The sequence below is a fragment of the Gouania willdenowi genome, chromosome 12 (assembly GCF_900634775.1).
Source record: "Gouania willdenowi chromosome 12, fGouWil2.1, whole genome shotgun sequence".
NCBI classification, from domain to species: Eukaryota; Metazoa; Chordata; class Actinopteri; order Blenniiformes; family Gobiesocidae; genus Gouania; species Gouania willdenowi.
Genome location: NC_041055.1, coordinates 8,759,029 through 8,784,996, shown reverse-complemented (window position 1 = coordinate 8,784,996; position 25,968 = coordinate 8,759,029). Strand labels below are relative to the sequence as shown.

Genomic DNA, 25,968 nt, shown 5'->3' with positions numbered 1-25,968 from the left:
GCCGTGGATGAGAACAACGTTTGGATGAAATACGCAAAGTTTAAAAAAAAAATGTTCGGGATCGTCTCCAGCATCAAAAAAAAAAGGAAACAAATAGATTGGTATTATTATTACGTGATCAGTCTTATTCCCTGTTTTTAGGCCACTCACTTTGTTGTTGTTGTTGTTGTTGTTGTGTACACTGGTTAAAATCGCTACTCTTCTATTATTTGTCAACGGATCGGGCTGAAATTTGGTAGGTATAATCTATGGATGTGTACGCATCGACGCTCAGAGCCCAATTTTTGATTTGAGACCCCCCCCAAAAAAAAAAACAAAAGTCGATGTCTCATTTATTTGTCAAATATTACGACGATTGGTGGTACCGAATCATTGGCACACACCAATATATAAATGGGGCCTATTACCCAGTACATGTCATGGAGGCCCCCGGGGGCCCCATTTTTCAAATGACTACTTCTTTGTTAGTTCTCGTTAGCTTGGAATGCAGTTTGGTATGAATACTCTATGAATGAATATGATGATGCTCTGAGCCCTTTTTTTAATGGGGCCCACCCTCCATTTCTTTTAATTTCCAAATTTATGGGAACATAGTCGTGTGATTTATCGTTTCAAAGGCAATTCAACGTAGATTACGATTATTTTTTGGTCTCACAATTTCATTTGTTTTACTCGGTGGAACCGAGTCATTTGACTGACTTCTCGTGAACGTGGTACGTGCTATTTGGCGCGGAGACGTTCCGCAGTGCCGACCACAGTTCATCAGAACTTGTTTATTTGAAATTGAGCTTCAACAAGGCCAAATTTTATTTTATCCGATTACTCGATTAATCAATGGAATAATAGCTAGAAAACGTTGATGGCTGCAGCCCTTTTTCACACAGCTGATGCTCCTTACAGGTCGGGCAGCCTGTCCAAACACTGGGGTGAGATCTATGGTTTTGTGGAGCAACTCACCAGCAGGTTTGTGAGGTAAGAAAAGAGAGATAGAAACATAGAGTCGCTCCTATTATTTACAAACGCTTCAATTGGTATTTGTTTCACTTCTTTCACCATTATTATTTTTTATTTTTTTTATGCTAGCAAACCTTTGATGGTAATGAATCAATTTTAGAGCCTCGGATTTTCCATTTAGAAATTTCCCCAATTCTGTTTCACATTTTATCCATCTCAGCGTCAGTTTCCATTTGTTTTTTGCGTTAAATTTCACAAAATAGTGCCAGACGTGTTTAATACAGTTGATGGGGTTACCTTTTGTTGTTCATTTCCTATTTCTGGACAGCAGAAATCAATGAAACAAGTATAGGCTGAGATTTTGCGCAAGATTTGACGTCCATCTGTTTGCTAAACATGCTAAAGCTAACATTAGCTCACCTGTTCTACAGTGAAAAATAGGGTGGAAACTTGTGATATTGTCCCTAAATATGCATTTTAGGCTTCATTCTGTGACAGTTTGCAATTTTCACTTGATTGTGTTTAATAAATAAACAAAAAAAAAAAATCTTCATATTTATAATATTTACATTTCATGAGGTGAATTTCGTATTTTCCGTGTGTTTTCCGCGTTCACAGAAAATTGGAGGCCAGAGAAATGTGCTGAAGTAAGTGTGAGTGTTTGAATTGGAGAAACAACCTTTATTTTGCCCAAACCCAGCTTATATTTGTTGATAATGATTTTTACTGTGCACAGCAGAAGAAAAGCAGCACTATTTATTCATTTCTGTTAGGGCTTTGCCTTGTGCTCAGACTGTATATATACGTATATATGACTTTTTACAAACAACAGTAATGAGATAAAACTAGTAGGACAATCCCATTAAAACTCTGCTTTACAGTGTACAGTTCTGAAACTGGACGACAACAAATGAAAAAGAATCCTCAAGTGTTTTGTGAATTTGAATAAGTGTGATGGCTGACATTTTAATTAAATTAACTATGGCACAAATAGGCGTACATCCAATCATTTAATGTGTTTCATACTGCGGGCTAAATATGGTGCTCTAAAGCCCATGTGTCAAACTCAAGGCCCGCGGGCCAATTCCGGCCCTTTAGAGCATTCAAATCGGCCCACATACAGGAGAAAGTAAAAACATGACTGAAAACATAAATCATTGCGGCAAATAATTCATAGATATCTCAGTCCCTCCTGTGCTTATATCAAACAATGGTGGAAAGGACTAAAATCCGGCAATTTCCTACACGCAATCCCACGAAATGGCCCTAAATTATACAAAAATCTGTAAAAAAAATCTAAATCTGCCATGTTGTTGATGCTGTCCATGCCTTACGCACTGTTTTATATCAGTAGCTGCATTTCCATTACCCTTGGAAATGCGCAAAATCTAAATAGCGCAATAAAGACTGGTAATGGAAACACCGGATTTTTGAAAAAACACTTGAATATCACAAAAAAGTTTTTACGCTTTCATGAGGAGGTATTTCAGACATTTCGATATTGAAATATATCACAAAACACTATGGAAACACTTTTTCCGCAATTACACGTCACAGGACGAGACGTACCTGGTCACATGACCACTTCTCGCCGAAAAAAAAAATTCCCAGCATTATACTTTAAAATGATTAGTGCCACATTAGACGTGAAACAACAAAGAATAGAGTGTTATAGGGTGAATCTGAGCATCCATCTTCCTCCAGTGGAGTTACGAGGCTCCAAAACAACCTTCAATGGAAACTCCTTCAAAGCGCAATTATACTTTGTCGAAACTTCAAAAATATTGCTTTTATTGTGGGAAAAACTGTAATAGAAACACGTATTTTACTTTTTAAAAAAAAAAGTAGGTATTTGCACTGAATCATTGGAGAAGTATTACCCAATAATTTGTATCAATTTGTAACAGTATAAAGTGTACCAGGAAGTTTAGTCATTACAAACGAATGCAATCTAAACTTTAGTGATTGCTGTCATGTACAACAGTCGACTTTTGCAAAAGACAGTAAGTTCCTATGATGTAATGATGCAAACAGGATGTGACTCTGAGTCTAACTGTTGTTTCTCATGCTGACACAGAAAGCTACAGGACACATGCAGATATGGAACATAAGCACAGAGTGAATAGAGTTTGCGATGAATAATCAAATCCTTAAGCAATACGTCTCCATTTTTGTTAACATCCACTTTGAGACCAAAACACTGCAATGCATGCTGGGAAACTGTATGAAATAGTTCAAAGCTCAGTGCCCTTTTTTTTTTAGTTGTAATTTTTGAGGTTGAGTAATATTTACTCCAACCCAGAATTTTTATCTTCTCTTATTAGTTCCCAGGAACCTCTTGTTTTTTTGCATGTTCTTCTTCTTTCTTCTTCTGAGGAAATCTTACTTCTCATTTGCACGAACGTCCCATGCCAGATTACCTCAGCTGCAAAAAAAAGGCCAATCATCCTTGATACTTGAAAATGCACAATAAATCAACCATATGTGTTACAGATTTGTAACTTTCACCAAAATGTAACCTCAAAACTGAAGAAACTTTGGTACCGTACAAGTCCATCACCATGTTTTTTGTTAAAACTTATTAAACCTCCAACTCCAACTACAGCTTTGGCTGAATTGACACCAAACTTGCTACACCTTCAGGCTGTCCTACACAAACCCATCCACACAGATTTTTGATTTATCAAACATTTAGTCTACAGTCAATCAAAATACATTTTAGATGTTCATTAAAGAAGACTAAATGTTGGAGTCATTGTAGATTTTACATTTGTGTCAGAATTTATCTCAAAAATGGAATTTTTTTACCTCATTTTGAATTTAGTTAATGCATAATTTGGTATTTTTAAACATCAGTTTTTCACTTATGGAGCGAATAAATCATCGATAAAAACAAATTAGCTTAATTTGTTCAGGATCAATATGTGTATTTTTAGTTTTTTTGTCTTAAAAACTGAATTTTTGGCAGCCCGTTTAAATCTGCCTTGAAACGCTAACAGCTGCTGTCACTCCCAACCATTGCTGTAATCTTATTCTGAGTAAATCCCAGTTTAACTCAGATTCAAACATCAGCCTGGTTTCCCCACACACTGCATACTTGTATATTATTTTGAAAAATCAGATTCCCTCCAGAATTTTTGAAATGCAGCTACTAAGAAAAAAATCATTTAAAGATTCAAAATAAGGGAAATGTCATTGTATTTTTAAAATCACATTTAATCCAACAATCACAGTGGAGGGAAAAGTGCAGTGTCGGTTCAATGCTGTATGAATGTATCCATTTCCAAAATAAAAGCAAAGGGTTTGTCCATGATTCATATCCACACAGATGCAATGGCTTGTGTTTAATTGTGTAGTTGTGCTTGTGTTTCAGTCCCAGGATGAGAGTTTCTTATATTGTCTTCTCATCGCGAGCAGAAGTCATTCTGTCACTGACAGGAGACAGGTAAACACCTTCTCCACCATGTAACATCATCACTAAGAACGAGGCAGTGACTGGTGTTTCCTCTTGTGACCAAACAGGACCAAAATAAACGAGGGACTGGACAAACTGAGCCAGATCATTCCTGCTGGTGAAACATTCATGCACGAAGGCTTGGTAGCAGTAGGTGGACTTCCTCTTTCAGATCATTGCTTTGCATGAGTGTTAAAAAAATAGCTTCAGCTGCAAATGGAGTCATGGCTGAATCTATTTCAGATATTTCTGAATCAACGATGCTCAGTTCTTCAATTAAAAGTAGCAGAGTCATGTTTGGTCAAAGGTCACTGATGCACAAAGAAAACAAAGGCTGGCCTTTGATATCCAAACTACTATCTATCACGCTTTAAATGCTGCTTCTGATCTGAAGGAGTCATCATAAACTAGACATGGGCAACTGGCCACGTGCGGCCCACAAAGTAGACACACAAAATGTATTCAAAACACACAAAAACAAACAAAAGAAACATGAAAATATGCAAATTTATCCTAAAAACACACAAAATGACAGGAAAATATACAGAATCCCTCCAAAACACACGAAATGAAAGAAAACAAACACCTGAAATCTGCAAATTGATCCTAAAAACACTCACAATGACAGGAAAATGCACAAAAAATGGAAACATACACAAAATATTTCCAAAACACACAACATGAGAGAAAACAACACAAAAAATATGCAAATTCATCCTAAAAACACACAAAATGACAGAAAAATACACAAAAAACAGGAGACATACACAAAATCCTTCCAAAACACATAACATGGAAAAAAATAAACCCTAAAAATATGCAAATTGACCCTAAAATACACAAAAAACAGGAAACATACACGAAATCACTCCAAAACACACAACATGAAAGAAAGCAAACACCAAAAATATGCAAATTGAGCCTAAAAATACACAAAATGACAGCAAAATACACAAAAAACAGGAAACTTACACAAAATCACTCCAAAACACAACATGAAAGAAGACTAACACTATAAATATGCAAATTGGCCCTAAAAAAACACAAAAAACTGGAAAAATAAACAAAAACAAACCTCCCACAATACACAAGATTACTGAAAAACAAGTGGTTAGTGTGTAGCGGTTTGCCCATCTGCCTCACACTCAAAAGCTTCTGGGTTCAAGCCCTGACGTCGACACTTGGGTCTTTTCTGTGTGGAGTTTGCATGTTCTCATTTTTTATCCATGGACTCTGGTTTCCTCCCACCATCAAAAAACGTGACTATATGTAGTTGCAGTAAGTGTGAGCGTGTGTATGTGTGTTGCCCTGCGTTGGACTGGCGCCCTGTCCAAAATAGCATAAAACACACAAAACGACACTAAAATATTTAAAAGATGACAGAAAAGTAAACAACACAACATCAAAAACACACAAACCCCTTGTTGTTTCTTGTATAATTGCTCAGATTGGTCATAAATGCTGTGTCTCTGTGATTCACGCTAAAACCTGGGAATGGTTTCAAAGGCTGAAGAAATGGGAGCTATTGGACATTAGGCAGTTGGTGGTGGTATTAATGTTTCTTGTAAAGCGATTGATGGGAATCAGATGAGTTTTGGTCACATGTTTTCTAACATTTCCTCTCATCAGGTTTATGAGCAAATGAAAACACAAACAAAGCCATCGTCGCCTCTAATTCTTGTGATGACGGATGGAAAACTGGATATCTACCCTTTTGAACTGAGTGTGAAGGAGGTATGACACACACAGAAAGGCCTGATCGATCAATCCAGTGTAACTATGTGATGTGACTGAGTTTGAACACTTGTTGACTTTGTCCTGTTGGGTTTTCAGGCCGATAAAGCTCGAGGATTTGGAGCCAGAATTTACTGCATCGGCGTCAAGGACTTTGACCACAATCAGGTGGGAAGGGCCAAAACTTCCTCGCGTCCTTTGACAACTCTTGTTCAAACACTGGTTTCTGTTTGTCTTTCACACGATAGTAGGTCAGGGTCACAACCGGAACAGGCTGTTGTTTCTGGCCTGGATTGACCGTTGTTGCTAAACCTTGAGCACAATGTTTGATCTGTTTTAGCCTGGCAGATATGTCAAAAAGATGTTCACTTCTGGGAAAAAAAAGCATGAAAATGTGTACATTGGGTTTTTTTGAGAATGCTGAATCCATTTTTAATGGGATCCATGCTGGCAAATCAACGGTTTCCACTAGGGATGTAACGATTCACTCAACTCCCGATACGATTCGATTCACGATACTGGGTTCACGATACGATTCTCTCACGATTTATTTTACAAAAAGGGACTGTAGACAAATGATGATATAATATAAAATATTCCTTTATTTTTTTCGGGAAAAAACTAGAAAATACTGTACTATTTTCCTTTTATTTTTCATTGTCAAAAGAATCCCTTCATAAACAATGCAATTTAACGCAAAATAAATCTTGAATGAAATAAATAAAGGAATAATACAAATGAAGAAGAAGCCTATTAATTTAAATTCTGGTTCTATAGTAAACAATGCAAAACTGCATAATAGTTCTTTTTCTTTTTGAAAGTGCAACTGAAAATGTATTTTGTGCCTTAACAATTGCACTTTAAAAAAAAAAACAGTCTGCGCTGTATTTAAGTCAGATATTTATTTGGACCAGCAGAGGGCGCTGGTTACCCAGTGGTCGGTTGACATGCAGATATCCTTGCAGTGAAGAAGAGATGCCATGCTAGCAGACAGAGCTAATAGAAAAACGTGACTTTTACAGATATTCACGTAATATTACAGATATTCTTTGGGTGCTAAAGGGGCAAGGAATCACTTATGAATATGTTTAAGAGTAGAAGGCGGCCAGAAAGAGAGTAGTGGGAGATTACGCCCGCCGCCTCCGCTTCTGGACAAGAGAAGGATAAATTGATAGCGCCCTCTGCTGTTTAAAAAAAGTACTGCGATTCAATTTTCAGAGTATCAATATGTACCGTGATACCTATGAATCGATTTTTAACTGCCTTATGATTAATCGTTACATCTCTAGTTCCCACTCAAAATCAAGAAATCAAGATGCCATGTATTTGCCAGTTTGGATACTTTGTCATAACTTTGGTTCTATTTGACATAGAAACATGATCTCAGTGATGAATTATAGGTTTTCAGGGTCAAGAAGTTCAATAATATGTCTTAAAATACCAAAATTTCTGCTCAGAGCAAGATACAAGATGGCCGACATCCGTATTGCGAAATTAAATTTTACCATAACTTTGGTTCTGTTTGACGTAGAAACATGGATTTTGGGGACAAGGATTGCAATAAAATGGCTTAAAATACTATATCTTGCATATAGAGCGAGATCCAATACGGCCACCATCTGTTTGACAAACTCTGACAACCTTCTATAACTTTCGGATCTTGCTCTGAGCACAAGTTTTGGTATTTTAAGGTATTTTAATATCCAAATTGGCAATACGGATAGTGGCCATCTTGGATTTCTTGATTTTGAGTGGGAACCATTGGTTTGCCAGCGTGGATCCCATTAAAATAAATTCAGCATATTAAAAATAAAACCCCATGTACAAATTGTCATGCTTTCTTCCAGAAGTGAACATCTATTGCTACATATCTGCTAGGCTATTTGGGTTGGTGTGAAATCACAGAGAGATGCATCAGAGAGCTGCTCGCACGCATTTGGAAACAGTGATTCATTTGTGTTGCCGTTGTTTTGTTGTAGTAAATACATTTCTGCTCTGTTGTGAACCTCAGTGGTTTAATCTGACAAAACGCGAAACATCACATGATTCTTCTGCGTAACCAGTGTTATCAGCACTGGTGATCTGCTTCAGTCGCCTGTTTCAGGCCATGTGCGCTCGCAGAGGAAGTCATTACATCACTGCGTAATTGAATAATGTCAGGCAGAAACTTCCTGTTGTGCTACCATTAGTGCAGAAGATGACAGCTTTCATCTTCTACAATGGACACGTTCCCATCAGTTGCAGGTTTTTTCGATTGCTAACGAGCATTGGGGGAAAGTGAAGTCACATGTTCAAAACTCTTTACACCGTCTGCATGTCCATCATGCATCATGTAATAGTAAGTAAAACACTTCATACACGTCTGAAAATAATCTCATTCAACCACAAACACTAGCAAATAGTCTCACTTTGGAAACACACATGTTATCACTCTGAGCACACTGAACTACACAATAAAGAGCATTACATTAAATACATCTTGTCTTTCAAGTTTCTCAGGTAAATCAGTGTTTTATTATTAATTAAGATATTTGCACTTTAATGGTTCTAAATGATTGTATATGCTGTAATTTATTACAACAAGACTGAATCAGAAATACAGAAATTTATAGTAATCAAGAACATTTGTGCTTTTATAGTACTTTAGGACCTTAGAAAAATATCAGAACGTGGTCTTCCTCTCCCTTTCCTGGCCGCTCTTCTCTCTCTACCAACCAGGGTTGGGGTCAGTTATAATTGTAATCACATAATTGTAAAAATATGTGGCTGTCATAATCATAATAAAATTGTAATTGAGTGGAGATAAAATTCTATAAAGATTATTAATTATAATTTATCGCAAAACTGGGGAACCATGTTACAGTTCTGTGTACAGTTCTATACATATGTATATTTGTTTATTGATTAGGAAGCATAACAAGGTAACCAATAGATAGGAAGGAAATTATATGATAGATATTTGTTTTTACTGTATTTTACAGCTGATTTAGGACCAGATATCATAAGAGATGCTAACTTTAAGCTAACACAAGAGGAAGCTTAGCTTTTATTAGGTTGTGGGTTTTTTTTCAGGCTTAGTAATTGTGATATATTGTAATTGAACTTTAGTAATTGCAACTGGAATTGTAATTGACTTTCTGAGGACAAAAAATAATTGTAATTGGAAAAAAATTGTTGGTCACTGTAATCATAGTTGAATTGTAATTGAACATGCATAATTAAAAACATAATTGTAGCTGAACAAATTGCTTCATCCAAAGGCAGCGTAGAGAGCTGCCTTTTTACGTAAATGGTTTTCATCTTGGGGAACTGACTGCGCATGCGTAAACACATAACAACACGCTATGGGAACAGAGGCAGAGCAGCAATGTGCTTTTGGAAGAGGGCGTGGCCTCCTCCTGCCTTACAGCGGAGTGAGACTGTGCAGCGTTTAATCATTTGGTCTATAAAACACAAAATGCTGACACAAATTGAAAAATAAATCATTTATAATTATATTATAATTAAAACAAATAATCAAAATATCTATTCACCCTTGGGTAGGCACTGCCTACCCTGACTGCACGTCACTGTTCTTTGTTTGAGTAACTTCACTTGATCAAGCCTTTTCTTACATTCCACACTGCAAAACAAGTCATAAAAGTATGTACGATTCGTGCTGATATTCTATCAGATCAATAGAGGTATTGGTCGATACACAAGGCTGCAATATTGGTATCGTATCGGAAGAGAAAACGTTATATCGGGACATCTCTGCTTGTTAACAATCTAAGAAAACTGTCAATCCACAGCATTCAACGTTAGCTAACTCACATGGTTTCTCTGCTAGCTTGCTGAGATAGCCGACGGCACAGACCAAGTGTTTCCAGTGTTGTCTGGGTTTCACGCTCTCAAAGACATTGTCAATAAGGTGCGCTTTCACCTACACCGTAATATTTCTACCTGTGTGTTTAAAATCAACCTCACTCTGACTCTCTCTGTGTCACAGATCCTGAGGCAAACCTGTGCTGATGTATTCACTATTGAACCGTCAACTGTGTGTGTGAATGGTAAAGATCAGCCCGGAAATGTGTTATTAGTGATATCAACCATAGTTAAGCTCTACCAGTACTCAGAGCCACAGTATATATGAACTCCACTTAGGTTTACTAGTGCACAAGTACACTTTACTAGTGGAGCAAAAAGTGTCACTAGTACTACTAATTAGACTTGCTAATGAGGGGGCGGGGAAAAGCTAAACCAGGCTAAATTATTCCAGGAAGTATATTTTGTCTTCTTTTTGATGAATATGTTAAGGTTTTCTTTTATTCTTTTCAGAAAATGTACTTTGATCTCCTGACATCTTTCAACTTTCAGCTGCCAGTCTTCCTCAGAGGAGTCTGCTGATATCTTTGACGAGTGTTGGGCATGGCCAACTTGACATTTCTAAGAGAGGTCATCTGCCTGACAGAACTGTCAAGTTGGCCACGGCCAAAAATAACTCATAAGAACACATCAAAGTGATCAGCAGACACCTCTGAGGAAGACTGGCAGTTGACAGTCGAAACATGTCAGGGGATCAAAATGAATTTCCTGAAAAAAGTCGTCTGATTAAAAGAAAACCTTAGCAATTCAAATCCAGGCTTGTCATTTGCTTTTGAAAAGTGTTCCAACCAATCAGAGAGCAGGATTTGGTTATAATCCCTCCTACTTCATTTGAATGATTCCTACTAGAACTACTAGTTAATCTTTGGGCTTTACTTGTACTATGAGTAGACTAAAAATATTCTACTAGTACTACTAGTGAGAATTTGTGTTTACTAGTAAACAAAATTTTGTTTTACTAGTAATGGTTTTTAACGCACCAGTGTATGAATAGACATTACTAGTAAAGCACAATCCTCTAGTAGTAGATGATCTTGTGTTACTAGTAGACTTAGAATATGCTACTATTAAAAAAATCAATGCTTTACAGCATGGTGATGTTGCTAATTTATTCAACTATTATTTATTGGCTCCGTAAGTGGAAAAAAAATATGTTTAAAAATGCTGTTTTTGCATTTTACTTCATTTATTCGTTTGTTTCGAGCAGGGACCAAAAACAAAAAAAGTCTTTGTGAAAAAGGAAACCCCAACAGCAAAAAGAAACAAAAATGTTCAAAATAATGTATGCGATCCCTGTACACTTGTAATTGAAAGTGAAATTCAAAATGTTGTAAAAACAAAAAAAGAAGAAAAAAATCAAGTTTTGAGATAAAATGCTGATATTGTTCAAACATCATCTAAAATGACTAAAGTATATAGTATATGTTACTATTACTGTTTAACATTGTGATACACTGTAGACTCAATTTTCAATAAATAAAAATCAAAAATCTGTGTGGATGGTTTTTGTAGGGCAGTCTGAAGATGTGCTGTAGCAAGTTTGCTTTAATAAGTTTGACAGTTTTTGGGGAAAAAAAACAGAGTGGACTCAATTATTTGCAATAGTTTTAAATGTACAAACGTTTCTTGAGTATTGGGGCTACATTTTGGGGAAAGTTACAAATCTCTAACACATATGGTTGATTTGTTGGACGATTGGCCAGTTTTTGCAGCTGAGCCAGTCTGACACGGGGCGGGACCTTTATGTAAAAATTGTTGATTGTTTGCACATGTGAAGTAGGAGTTCCTTAGAAGAAGAAGAAGAACATGCAGAATAACAATAGGTTCCCAGCGGCCCCTAATAATGAATGATAATTGTGAAATTAGGAAGAAATGATTCAGTCCTGTTCAGCAGAACTAATTCTGTATTTTCTCAGAGTCTTTCAACGTGGTGCTGAAGGGCGCCGGCTTCAGTGGAGCCAAGAGGATGGAAAACGTCCTGTGTTCCCTCACAGTGAACCAGGTCACACTCAGTGAGTGCCTTCAGCATTAGCTCTGCAGTACAACGCTGGATGGAAATGTGTGTGTGTGTGTGTCAGGAAGTGAAATAGACAGGGAAGGCTTCTTATTGACATTAAATGGAGAACAGAAGATTTATTATAGTAGCAGGCAGAGATGGAGAGCGTGAGGAGGAGGAGGAGGAGGGGGGGATCTCTGCAGAGTTCATAACAAACCAGAGGCAGAGGGAGGGGGCGTGGTCTGAGTCACCAAGGGAACAAACACATGACTGTATCTCTCTCAGTGTTTATGTCACAACAAAACTCAATCTGACTTGAAAACTTAATTTCATCATGCAGTTTTTGGAGAATTGTCAGTATATGTCTATCAGTATGGCCGATTTTTTATTTTTTTTTTAAGGAAAGTTAAGAAGAAGAAGCAGGAAGCCTTAAAACAAATCCGTCACGCCCTCGGAAAGCCCCTCGCTGAACATTTTTAAATTACAGAATTTTTGGAGAGTTACTGTTTGCTTTTCACTGTTTTAGAGTAAAAAAAAAAAACCTCCAGAGAATCTGTTACGTTATTGTAAAAGGCAGGGCAAATGTATTTGTATAGCTCATGTCAAAGTCAAGGCCCAGGGGCCAAATTCGGCCCTTTAGAACATCCAAACCGGCCCGCAGGAGAAAGTAAAAATGACTGAAAAAACATGTTATCATATAATTCATTTGTACAGATCTCAGCCCTTTCAAATACACAATATCTGCAGGGATCACAGTTTTCCCATGCTTATATCCCATGATCCATGAATCATTTAGAATTTCAAATTGTTGACTCAATTTCTCCAAAGTCCTACAATTTTCCTCAAAATATTCCACAAATATTTGCCTAAATTAATGTTGGAAATATTCCTTTTCCCGCATTAAATCTGCGGGTCAGTGAAGATCGTGTTTCACACACAATTCATTTCATTGTGCTTTACATGATTAAAAAGTGCAACATTAAGAAAACATTCCATTGGGTTTAAAAACTCACAATCTGGACACATCTTCATTGAAGGACCTGATCCTGACTATCTCTTTAAAATGGCTCATTCATTAGTTATTCACATTCCCGTAATACTGATAGAGGTAAGCTACATCTTTGGCCACCATAGGCCTGTGTGACAAGCACATAACGTTTTCTATGTGCACCACCAAGTGAGTTCATGCGTAAAGTAAAGATTCTCAGTCATCCAGGTCATGATCTCGTGCCGAGATCAGCAACTTTTAGCACAATTCAATTCATCTTTATTTATACCATCTCATAGCGCTCATCACAAAATATATAATGTGATTGTTTGATCTCAGGGCCACGTTATTAATATTATTATTATTTAGAATACTGACCAATGCATTAATGCAGGAAAGAGCAACGTATTTGTGTGTTTCTGTTGTTCTTTTGTGTATTTTCTGTTATTTTGTGTACTTTTGTTGTCGCTTTGTGTTTTTTGAAGTCGTTCTGTGAGTTTTTGTATGTATTATGAGTCATTTTGTGTGTTTTGGTGTTATTTTTGTACTCAATCTGGTGTGTTTCAAGTCATTTTATATTTTTTCCTGTCATTTTGCTCTTGCGTGTTATGAGTCATTTTGTGTTGTCAATTTACATCATTTCTGTTATTCATGTGTTTTATTCTTGTCATTTTGTCTATTTTTGTTGTTCTTTGTATTTTTCATTGTAGTTTGAGCTGTTGTTGAAGTAGATTTTCGTTATCGATTTGTAATTTTTTGTTGTAATTTTTCTTTTTTGATCATCTTTTGGGGGGACGTAAAAAGTTTAAAATCAGAATGATTTAATGCTACTCTCCTTGTGTAAAAGAAAATCCTCATTCTGAAACATTCTGAGTTGAAAGTAAAGGTTGAACTCCAGTCCTAAAACTGTTTTAGGCGAGAGTAATAATGTCCTGTCCTAATGTAGAGCATATCAGTCTGAGAAGCTGCACACAGATTTATTAAGCTTGGTTTTCAGTTCAACTCTTTCTCTAAGGTGGATTTTTTTCTTTCTGTGCAGGTCAAAAGCCGACAATAGTTGGAGACGGACACCTGCTGTGCCCAGCTCCTGTCCTGTACGAGGTCGGAGAGTAAGTCCATAAACACACACATCACTCCAAGAGGGAAATATAATCATATATACAGTATATTCTAAACAATCAGCTGAGGATTCCAAATCATTCCCAACAATGTTTTGTTCCCTTTGCCTTCTTCAGAAACAGCCTGTTTATAGAACAGGGATAGAAGCGAGCAGCATGTTGACATTGTTCAGGGTCCAACTGTCCGCAGGTGTTGGAGGGACATAAAGCAGACTTCCCAGAATAACTGTGGCATTTAGAGACGGCGCCAGAACTGATCTGACGTCGTTGACTCCCTCAGACACGCCCAGTTTGTCCCGTCATAGAGATAAACAGAGTGATGAACTCTGCAGTGTCAGCATCTTTAAAGTAGGAGTTCAAATCTGCTCAGGGTGCGAAAAGAAAAGCAGGAACAAATGATTCACTAAAGAGATCAGTTCGCTTCAGTAGTTTGAGGATGGAAAAAATATCCACAATTAAGGTCATTGATGGTCATTTCATGTGTCTTTTTTGAGAAAATTGACTTTTAAAACTCTTCCAACCAAAACATCTCAGCTGGTGTGTAATTAAAGTGTAATACTTGTATTTAAAGATAAAGAAAAAAATAATAATCAGCATTATTTTAGTCAGAATTGAAATCACGATAATTTGTCAACCAAAAAAGTGATTTATGTTTTTTGTACAAAACAATGTAAAATATAATCTTTAAACATAAATAAAATCCTTCAAACACAAAAATCAAGTAAACAACTCAAAGTTAGTATTCAACCAAACAATCAAACTTTATTTATAGAACGCTTTTTCATATATACAGTATTATTCAAAGGGTTTTACATCATTAAAACCTTACCTACAATAAAAAAAATGCCCCGGTCAAACAATCCATAAGAAACCACAACAACATCACATAAACACACACACAGACACATAGAATTAAGATAAAGACAATGGAATCAGAATCAGAATCAACTTTATTGACCAAGAGTGTATGAATACACACAAGGAATTTCTTTTGGTGACCTGTGCTCTCTCAGGAAGTGTAACATTAAATAATAACAATCAACTAGAATAAAGAAAAGTAAATAAAATAAAGAAAAATAAAAGAAAAAAGAAGTATAAACATAAATATAAGAGTAGATAGACTAATATGTGCAAACTAAATAAAAATAACAAGATAATAATAATAGTAATAATAATAATAATGAAATAAATAAAAATACAATAATAATAATAATAAGATAATAGTGCAGTAGTGCATTGATGAGTAGTGCAAATAGGTGAACATTTAAATGAAAAAATTATGTCAATGAACATTTCGCAGTGACAGGTTGTTCCAGGGTTGATATGTTTAGTTCCAGGTTATTTCACAGTAACAGAAACAGGTCTGACAGTAACAGTAATGGCACATTATACCCAGCTGGTACAGGTGATCTTGATTAATTGAGTATTAATAATTATTATATATACTGTATACATAGTTGTTTTATCTTTTAAATAATACGTTTTTCTTGATTGTGCTATTTTTGTAATTGTTGAGTGTAATAATTGAAATTGTAATCACATTTTGATTAATTGCACAGGCTAAATTCACACCAAACATTACAAGCCCTTCAAAGTAAAAGCCAGCTTTTTCTTTATTTTATTTTTCTTTATTATTCTCTTCCAGTCAAACTCACTATCCTGACAGAGAGTGACTGACTGCTGCAAGGCCAGTAAAGTAAATATAAATATATATTTAAAGAACACTCATACGTAGATAGTGAAGGTATGTGTAGATATAAAGAAAGTCAGTGGAATAAGCACGTTTCAACATGTTTAAGGAAGAGAGACGATGCTGCTGAGTTTTCCCTGAGTGTTGCCTGCAGGTGCAAACAGGCTGGGACACACTGAGGAGAAACACATGGTTGATTCTTTGGGTTCTTTGTTGTTTTCATTTGTGTTTGCCAGGGTTGGGGAAAATTACATTTTTTTTTATTTACAACTCCATTATCATAACAGTGACCACCATTTTTTTTTTCTATTACGATTAAAAATAAAACGAGTGTTTTTCCTCTGAAAGTCAAATCAGCTGTAAAATACACTAAAAAACATGATCTATCATCCAATCATGGTTACCTTGTTAGGCCCCCTAATCAATGAAAGTATTGGATGTTTTTTTTCTTCTTATTTTTAATCTGTTGCTTAATTTTTTATTTATTATTATTATCATAATTACAAACACTACAAATAGACACAAAACCATAAATAATAAAACAAAGTACAGGATGGAAGCAGATTAGTTATACAGTCAATGTATGCATATAACACAAATGGAGGATGGGGTGTGTGTGTGTGTGTGTGTGTGGGTGTGCGTGTGCGTGTGCGTGTGCGTGTGAGTGTGCGTGTGTGTGTGTGTGTGTGTGCGTGTGCGTGTGGTTATTGATAGTCAGGTGCATGAGATTGAGAAATAAATTTAAAAAAAAAGGAAAATCATTCATTAATCACTATTAGCGCTGAACAATTTTGGAAAATAATCTAGTTGCGATTGCGATTTAATGTGCGATTATTTTTTCAGGGGCCTCTTGTCATGTATTTGTCAATGAACACAAGCAATCAGTCAATCTGTTTCATAATAAACAATTTCAGATTTATTTAAACTTTAAATAAATATGGAATATAAAGATTACAGCAATAAAGCGGCTTTACCTCTTCAACGTATCTAACTAACTTCACGTTTCATGTAAACATGTAAACATGTGGACTGCAGTGAACTTAACAGGACAGTCTATAAATAAATAAAATAAACATATATATATATATAAAATATAAATAAAACTTACTAATATCCAGTCAGTAACATCACACATACTAAAGTGCAGTAAAAGTAAGGAGAACTAATATCCGCTTTAACTAATTTGACGTTTTTTAGGGAAATCAAACTCCCAACGAATTTAAAATAAATTATTACCAAAAAAAAAAAGACAAAAAAACTGCAGCTTTTGCAATTAGAAAATCACGTTTTATGATATTGCGAGCAAATGCAATGAATCGTTCAGCCCTAATCATTATTGCTGTTAGTGCGTATATCACCATCACATACAAAGTATTGTATGTTTGGTGTTGGCGTTTTACCCAGGTTTGCATTTAATTAAATTGGTAATGATGGCGTTTATACAGTTTCCATGTCAATTACAATTACAAAGTAAATTATCTGAACTCAATTACAATTCAATTACGATTACAACACATTTTTCTATTTGCCATTGTTAATGATCAGTTATGCAATGACAATCATGATTGACCCCTACCCTGGTGCTTGCCCATTGAAACCCTGCCTCAGAGTTGTAATGAGTTCCTCTGCTTTTGTTGTTTGTGTGCAGCTCACTGGACGTGCTGGTTAGCATCAACAAAGGGAAATCCTTCATTTCTGCTCCCTTTTCCATACGCGCGACCTCATGTGTGAGTATTACTCCCACTGTTCCATCCTGATGTGGGGCTGTGTGTAACGGATGGCTGTGTGCAGTCTGATGGGACGTGGGTGCTGTGGGTGCTCCTGGCTCTGTTGCTGATCCTGGTCCTGGTCCTGCTCTGGTGGTTTTGGCCCCTCTGCTGCACCGTGGTCAGTACAGGTCGTGTGTTTCTGAGCCGCACTCGTTAGCACGGTGGGCTAATCAGTGCTATTTTCCTCCCAGGTCATCAGAGACCCGCCTCCCGCTCGGCCCCCTCCCCCTCCCCCTCCTGTTATTGTAAGTACGTCTTTATCTGTCCTGACAGGAACGACATTGTGGAAGTCTGTGGGTCTGGGTTGATGTTTGAAAGCCTCCACATGATGTGGGCGGAGAGGGAGCCAGAAAATCTAAGAGGAAATGTGGGTGTGGCTGAGACAGAATTGTAGCTTTAGCTTAGCTTCAGCATCCTAAATCAGAATACACTAATGTTTACTTTTTACCACTGAAAATATTGGATTTTAAAACGTTCATTCCTGCAGGTAGAGATTCATAATCAGACTATGGCAACAGCCCGCATTAAACAACTACAAAAAACACACAAATACACAGAATGACTTCCAAAACACACATAAATACAAACATTTGCTACAATATCACGCAAAACAACAAATATACACAAAATGACAGAAAAACAAACCAAACTCTGTGTTTTTCTCTTTATTAACACAGATTTTTTTCTATTTTAAATGCTGACAGCGTTGATAATCTGACCCTCAGATCAAATACAATCACAGTTTTGTGGCCGTGCTGTGATAAAAGTTGCCCATCACTGATATTGGGGATGTATAGACGGTTGTTAAAGTCTTCTTTGCTTTCATTTTAAACACATAAATACATTTATAATAGTATATATTGATGTCTTTATTGTGGCTTGTTAGAGCGTGATATGTAATAATGACCCAAAATGTAACAAGACCTGAATTGTTATAATATATACAGTATGTATATATATATATATATATATATATATATACATATATACATATGTCATGAAACACGAAATTTAATAACTGGTCCATAATGTAACAAAAGTTTTGTGCCCAAATTGTAATAATAACAAAAAATAAATAAAACCAAAAATGTTACAACTGGTCAATAATGTAATGTATATACAGTATGTACAGTATATATATGTATAGATATATATCAATAATGTAATATATTTATCTCTACAGTGAAGCAATAAGCCTTTTAATCCATAAATCATTGACTCACTCTATAATGTCATAAAATTATTACACTATTAGGGGAAAAATGTTTTGCCTGCCCCATAATGTAATAAAGAAAACAAGTTTTTACCTTTTGAGTTCAGCATCTTTTTACATTACTGACTAGTTTTAACATTTTGGGTTTTATTGACTTTTTTTAAAGCATATTTTGTGCACTTTTGTTACATTATGGACCAGTTATTATACATATTGGGTTTTCTTACACTTTTTTTAATGTAACAATTAGGGTCTTGTAGTTGTTATACATGTCAGGCTTTAACATGGCGTCTAGGTAAACTAATGAGCTGTGATTGTTAAAGGAACCAGAGGACGATGCTTTACCCAGACATCGATGGCCCACGGTGGACGCCTCCTACTACGGGGGTCGGGGTGCAGGAGGAATCAAACGCATGGAGGTGGGCCATGAACCTATTTCCTCCCAGACTCCAGACTGTGGAGCTCATTTATTTTATAATGATTTATTTATTTATTTATTTAGGCAGTTTTCAGAAAAATAATGAAATAAATTACAGAACAAACAACACTCAGTTGTCCCACTAATCAACCGAAAGGGTGTAGGTTGAAGTTTATACACGACTACATCACAAAAAACTAAACAAGGCTCTCTAGATAATATCATAAACTAATATCACTATTTTTACACATTCAATAATACATGTTCTACACAAAGTGTTATACAGTATATACAGTTTATACATGCACATCAAACACATACACATACTTACACACATATATATATACATACATACACAATACACATGCATGTACATAATAATTTATCTATTTAATATTCACTACGACACAAATTTCATCAATTGAAATTTAAATCATACGTAATACAGTGTTTTTATATATATTTTATAATGTTTCAGTTAGGGCTGGGCGATTTTGCCTAAAAAAAAAAAAAAAATTTCTTTCTTGAAATTTGAAATTTTTCAATTTTTTATTTATTTTTCAATGCACTTAAAAATGTGTGCAGACATCAGATATATTGTCAAAAGTACAACTTAATTGCTGTGATTGTCCTCAATAGTTAAAATGCATAGAATAATCCCAAAATAAAAAGTAAATGAGTTTCTGTCATTCAACAATTTCAAGCTTTAACCCAGGTTTAAGCAAAAGTGCAACAACAACTTCACAGTTGCTTCAATTTTCTGATTAAGAAATCAGATGACTACATATTTTATAACGTAGAACATTAAAAAATAGATAAATAAGTAAACTCTTCATCTCAGCGTAGTGCAAATAAAAAATGAAACATGCCTGTGGCACACATATAGCTACTCAAAGGGTAAACACATGTAAACAAAGAGGGGTCTGGCTCACATCGCACTACAGTAACCCACAAGGACGGAACGTGAAAAAGTTTGAAAAAATTGTGGTGGGAAAATAAATAAATGCATTTGTTTTAAAAAAAATTTTACTCGAATTTGCATAAAAAAAATTGTTTTTATCTACAAATTTGATTAATCGATTAAATTGATTTTTTGCCCAGTCCTATTTTTATTATGTTTATTGAGTAAGTCTTAATATATTTTCTACCATTATATACATATTATATATTATCGCCTGTCCTTTTCTTATACTTACTAACGATATGATTTAAAAAGCTTTTTAGACATTCTTTTTAAGCTGTGTTCCCAGTTGACAGTGAGAGTGTTTGGGTGTAAACATGGAGGCCTTTGCCCTCGTCCTGCAGGTCCGATGGGGAGAGAAAGGATCCACAGAGGAAGGATCGCGCTTAGAAAAAGCTAAAAACGCCGTCGTCAACGTGCCCGAGGACGTGGAGGAGCCCATTCTTTCTAGACCCAAACCCACACCTGCTCCTGTCCACACCGCCCCCTCACAGTCCAAATGGTACACTCCAATTAAGGTGAGACGCTCCCAAAGGAAACATGGTGGAATAAAGAGTTCTGCTGGAGGCTCAAATCGCTTTTAGATTCATTTACGTCAACTTTAAGGAAATAATGTATTTCACTTTTAGGCCAATGCTAACAATTGTGCTTCAACTTTTATGATAAAGGTTAAAACTTTATACAAATACTACATTTATGGAGATATGAATTTCTTCTTCTTCTCTGGTTAATGTGCCTTTTTCCTTCCAGGGGCGTTTTGATGCACTGCTCGCACTACTGAGACGACAGTACGACAGAGTGGCCATCATGAGGCCAACTCAACAGGACAAGGCAAGAAACAGTTCCACTCTTTGTTTTAAACCACGTCGCTTTGCAACAGTCGAAGTCACATGAAGCTTTAATTTGAGGAAACATGTCGATACAAACGGCTCCAAACATCTGGACCACAAAGGGCAGCTCACTGCTTTGATTCAGGAGTTAAAAATAACTCCGACCACGTCGACACTAGAGGTCGTGAAAGGGAGATTATAGAGAGGTTATAGAGACTGGTGGTTCCATTGTTACAGACGTGGACAACTGGTGGCCACATGCGGCCCTCGCTCTAATTCTGTGCGGCCCCCAAAGAAGAAGCACAAAAAAACCCATCGCAAAAGCACAGGAAATACATAAGATGAAAACAAAGTGTTCGATTTGTGCTTTTAGTCGCATTTTGACTTTAATGACACAGTTTGTAATTCAAAGCTAAAAAAAAAACGATTTATAGCAGAAATGAGCAACTTATTGGTCTTAATTCTCCCATGTGCACGAGTCAGAAAAGCTGCACAGCTGCACTGTTTCTGACTGCGAGCTATTCTTTCTCTCTACTTAAACAGATCCTTCGCTGTTTTTACAAATGTGGCCTAAAACCTTTGAAATGTCATTTTAAGAAGATCTATGCCAAACAAAACACATTATTATTTGTTTTATTAACTTTTAAAAATGGGACTACTTTACCCTATGTGCCGCCATGTTGAAATGACGACATTGATGACATAGTTAGCCCCTGTTAGCCCATTATGTTCTTTTGGAGTGAAGCATACAGGATCATTTAGCAGCTTTTTCAGTCAAAATGACAACTTGTGCTGCTTTAGGTTGTTCTAAAAATCAGTAAAAGTTAAAAAAAATTTGATGTAAACCTCTTTTGTTTACTGAAAAAATCTGTGGCCACAGGGGGCAACAGTTCCCACTCTGCTGTTTCGTAGATGCCATTAAGAAGAGAAGAAGAGCTCCGTGTGCATGTATATAATGGCCCAGGTTGTGGCAAGACCCCAAGTCGAGTGTGTACGCAGACCCGTAGGTGACTGCAGACCCTGACTCGAGTAAGCCAAAGCAAAGCCTCCACCACCCAGTGTGACAGGCGTTGCTTAGTGACAGGCATCCACTTATGGGTATTGGCTCAGGAGACGAACAGCTGATCGCTCCTTCTCGTTTGTGCGGATCGCACAAAAGAACACAACAAATGAGGCCGCTGCTCACCCTGTGAGGCAGAAAAGGCCAGCAGGTCGATGGGAAAACATGAGCCCACCACCTTTGGCACAAAAGCCGGGTTGGGCATCAGAATGATTCTCTCATCATTTGGGAAAAGCTGAGCGCATGACGGGTGAACCGAGAGCGCATGAATGTTGCTGGCCCTCTTGGCCGAAGCTAGAGCAACAAGACAGCTTTACGAGAGGCGAACTTCAGGTCCGACTCACCCATCGGTTCGAACGGGGGACCCTTAAGTCTCTCCCGCCAGATTCCATGGTGTACCCATCGGTTTGGACACGGGGAGGAGCCTGCGCGCACTCTTCATAAACCTGCATATCAGCGAATGCTGACTCGCTGGTTTGTCCGCAAAGCCCGCGTGACAGGTGGCGATCCCCGCAAAATACACTTTCACAGTGGAAAAGGCTTTGCATCGTGCGCTAGTGCGTCTACACAGAGGGGGAGCCCCCATGTTGCCCTGCATATGGGTCCACCTCGGCCCATCCCTAACAAGCCCACAGCTGTCGCACCACGTCCGGGTGCAACATCCATTCCTTGTAAATCCCTGGACAGCAGGTCCTCACCAGGACATAATGTCCCCCAAGAGACGGAAAGAAGTGGATCAGTGAGCGGAACACCGCTGACAGCTTCAAGTAGTTTGTGAGTGCGCTGGAGGACCGCATCCTAGCGGCCCCTCACAGACCTGCCTTCATGGATCCCACCCCAGCCTGATAGACTGCCGTCCGTGGAGACCACCTTCCTGGCCGTGACGATGCCCATAGGCACCCCCTCTGTCAGGAAGCTGGGTGACCGCCAATGCCGCGCTGCACTGCACTCGGGCGTTAACAAAACTCTCAGTGCGCCATGACGCACAGGATTGAGTTCATGTGAGGCCACCCACAGCTGGAATTCCCTCATGTGCAGGCGACCAAAACGGATCACGAGGATGGCCGAAGCCATCAACCCGGGTAACCAAAGACACAACCTGAACCAAACAGACCTGTTCTGTCAGAACAGCATGAGACACTCCCTGAACCACCTCACACGCTCCGCCGACAGGTGCGCGGTGAAAGGTACAGAGCACAGGGATAGGCCCAGGAAGACTATTTCCTGCATAGGCGACAACACGCTGATCTCTGTATTCACCATAAATCTCAGATCGGACAGGTGATGTAGCAGAATACGCGTATGTGCCCTGGCTTCCGTCTCCGACTGGGCAAGGAGCAGCCAGTCGTCCAGATACGTGGCCAAGCGAATGCCACGCCCATCCGTGCAGCGCACAAACACAAACAGGAGTATGCGGTATTCGTAGCATATTCCCTGGAATGCAAACCGTGAGTACTTTCTGTGAGGGAGATGTATTGGAATGTGAAAATACGCATCTTTGAGGTCGACAGATGTGAACCAGTCGCTTTGTTGCACCAGACGCAAAAGGGAGGAATGCGTGAGCATCCTGAACGTGTATTTCCTAAGGCCCTTGTTCAGGGCCTGTAAAGACGGATCCCGGTCTCCCCTCGTCTGGGGACCAGAAAATACCTGGAATAGAACTCCTCCTGGGAAGGAGCGGGAGGGACCACCGAGATAGCCCCCTGTGAGTGTATTATGCCGGTGAACTGCGGGGGAACAGATGCAAACTGCAACCTGTATCACCTCGATATAGTCCGTAACATCCAGGGAGGAGCTGCAAGCGCTCTCCACCTGTCTATCCTCAGGGAAAGAGAGGTCAGGCACTCCGGTCTACATTCGCGGTGCGGTGGCTCCCTCTCCCGGAGGCAGGCCACATGCAGCTGAGGGGCCCAGGAGTGGCACAATGGCGCCCTCTGCCGGAGGCCGTCGGCACCACCCAAAAAGGCTTGCCCTTACAGCGGTAGAGCCCCCTAGCAGCGACGGGTCGTATGTGACAAGAGGGCCCACCTGCAGAACGGTAGATCCCCCTGTCGGCGACCAAACGTCAACAGAGGGTCCTCCCACACCACGGAGGAGCCCCAAGTCAGGGAATAGAGTGCTTTTGAGGAATGTAGACAGAGGTCAGATCCCATAGTGCAGCATCTCACGAAATATAATGAAATAGAACTAACTATATATCAACCTCTACAACTAATCTATAAACATTAACTTTATCCCTGTTTGTTTTTTGTTCTCTCTCCAGGGTCGCTGCATGAACTTCACTAGAGTTCAAAATCACTAATCTTCAAATCACCGATGCTTTAACAGATTAATCACCTCTGCTAGAGATATATGCTGTAAAAGTGTTTTCCTTTTTTAAATAAATGTCTTGTAAAGTAGAGGTCTGACTCATTTAAAACAATGAAACACATTAGTTGGTCATTTTGTTTATTTTCAAGAAAAAATATATCAATTTCTGTTTTTCAGAAAAACGTTCAATACAAGTTCCCAGACTAGGAAAAGTTACACGAGGAATACTTAGAAAGCATACATGAGAAAGCATTTTAATATATAAAATGAAACATCACGGGACTGTCAATAAAAACATTGAACGAATCACATCATCACCACAGATGAGATAGAGAGAGGATGCACATCTGCTTCAATCACACCCTGCTCCCATACACAAACTGGGGATATAAAGTGATATAAGCCAGCCAACCAGCAACAAGCTCATACAACAGGTTCAAAAAATGCATTTATTAACTTTGATACAAAATACGACACCTGCAAATGGGAGTCACTGTAACCTATGATACAAAAGTAGTGAATCAGCTTTTTAGAACATGGTGTTACTGCGAGTCAAAGAGCAGAGCGTGTGTCAAACTCAAGGCCTGGGGGCCAAATACGACCCTTGTGAGCTTCGAATTCGTTCCTCATTCATTCAGTTGTAGATTTTTTAGTCGCTCCAAATACACATGATGGCAGTCATTTTTCATCGCAACTGGTGAATTTTCCTCAAATTTGTCAACAAAATATCGCTAGATCAGATAAACATTGGTCACAAAATGAAGGAAATTTCAGTGAATGTAAGTTAAGGTCAGTTATTGTTGATGCCTCTCATTCTTCCTCATGTTAATTACACATGGAAGTGCAAACTAAAGCACAACAATGTTGAAAATGCTCGTTTTCCTGCCTAAACTCTGCAGCCTGCTTGAGATCAAACTGGTCCATATTTGGCCCCTGAACTTAATAGAGTTTGACACTCGTAGCTTTACAGAAACGCTCTGAATCAAAGAAACTGAATGTGAGCTCAAACTATCAGGAAGCAATGACAGAACCAGGCTGTTTACACTGAGATGGAGACTGTTGGAGAACCTGAAAATAAGAAAGTCTCTCAATGAACCGCTGAGGAATGTTGGACCTGACCAAAACCGTTACAAGTCTGGCTGTGTGAAATAATACTGGATCAGTGGTGGTTATGACTGGTCCTGATGGTAAATCCCTAATCCGACCAGACCAAGACCACAACCCCATCGCTGAGAATCCACAAAGTTCTGGGACTCTCAGCAGGTTCTATAGGAAGGAATCTCACAGCAAACGATCCAGGGTCTCTGATCTCTCAGAGGTAGACCTGGGTGATATATCGAGATTCAGGATATATTGAGTTTTCCATTTTGGGATATAAAAATTGACAATATCGCCTATATATGTATATTTTTATAGATTATTTTGATTTGAAATACTTGTTTTAGGAGTCGCTGCTTGAACAACTTCTCAGAACAGTTAGATTCCATTAAATTCAACTTTATTTGTGGAGCGCAAATTACAACAAAGTCATCTCAATGCACTTATCAAAATATAAAATTCAAAATAAGAAAGAAAAAACCCAACAAGATGGATTTCTGAGTGCGTTCTA

General features: G+C 37.9%; 1 protein-coding gene across 1 annotated transcript in view; it reads left to right on the top strand.

Annotated features, from left to right (window-relative positions):
* Positions 1-24,448, top strand: part of LOC114473261 (anthrax toxin receptor 2-like) — a 29,166-nt gene extending 4,718 nt beyond the window's left edge. Inside the window, exons 2-17 of the mRNA XM_028462775.1 lie at positions 901-972; positions 4,328-4,399; positions 4,477-4,558; positions 6,038-6,142; positions 6,242-6,310; positions 9,972-10,052; positions 10,131-10,191; positions 11,923-12,018; positions 14,030-14,099; positions 17,447-17,525; positions 17,590-17,685; positions 17,759-17,812; positions 19,104-19,199; positions 20,504-20,677; positions 20,910-20,990; positions 24,313-24,448. Of these exons, the coding sequence (XP_028318576.1) occupies positions 901-972; positions 4,328-4,399; positions 4,477-4,558; positions 6,038-6,142; positions 6,242-6,310; positions 9,972-10,052; positions 10,131-10,191; positions 11,923-12,018; positions 14,030-14,099; positions 17,447-17,525; positions 17,590-17,685; positions 17,759-17,812; positions 19,104-19,199; positions 20,504-20,677; positions 20,910-20,990; positions 24,313-24,351 (1,327 nt within the window). The 3' untranslated portion in view covers positions 24,352-24,448. The remainder of the gene's footprint in view (positions 1-900; positions 973-4,327; positions 4,400-4,476; positions 4,559-6,037; positions 6,143-6,241; positions 6,311-9,971; positions 10,053-10,130; positions 10,192-11,922; positions 12,019-14,029; positions 14,100-17,446; positions 17,526-17,589; positions 17,686-17,758; positions 17,813-19,103; positions 19,200-20,503; positions 20,678-20,909; positions 20,991-24,312) is intronic.
* The last annotated feature ends 1,520 nt before the right edge of the window (positions 24,449-25,968 follow it).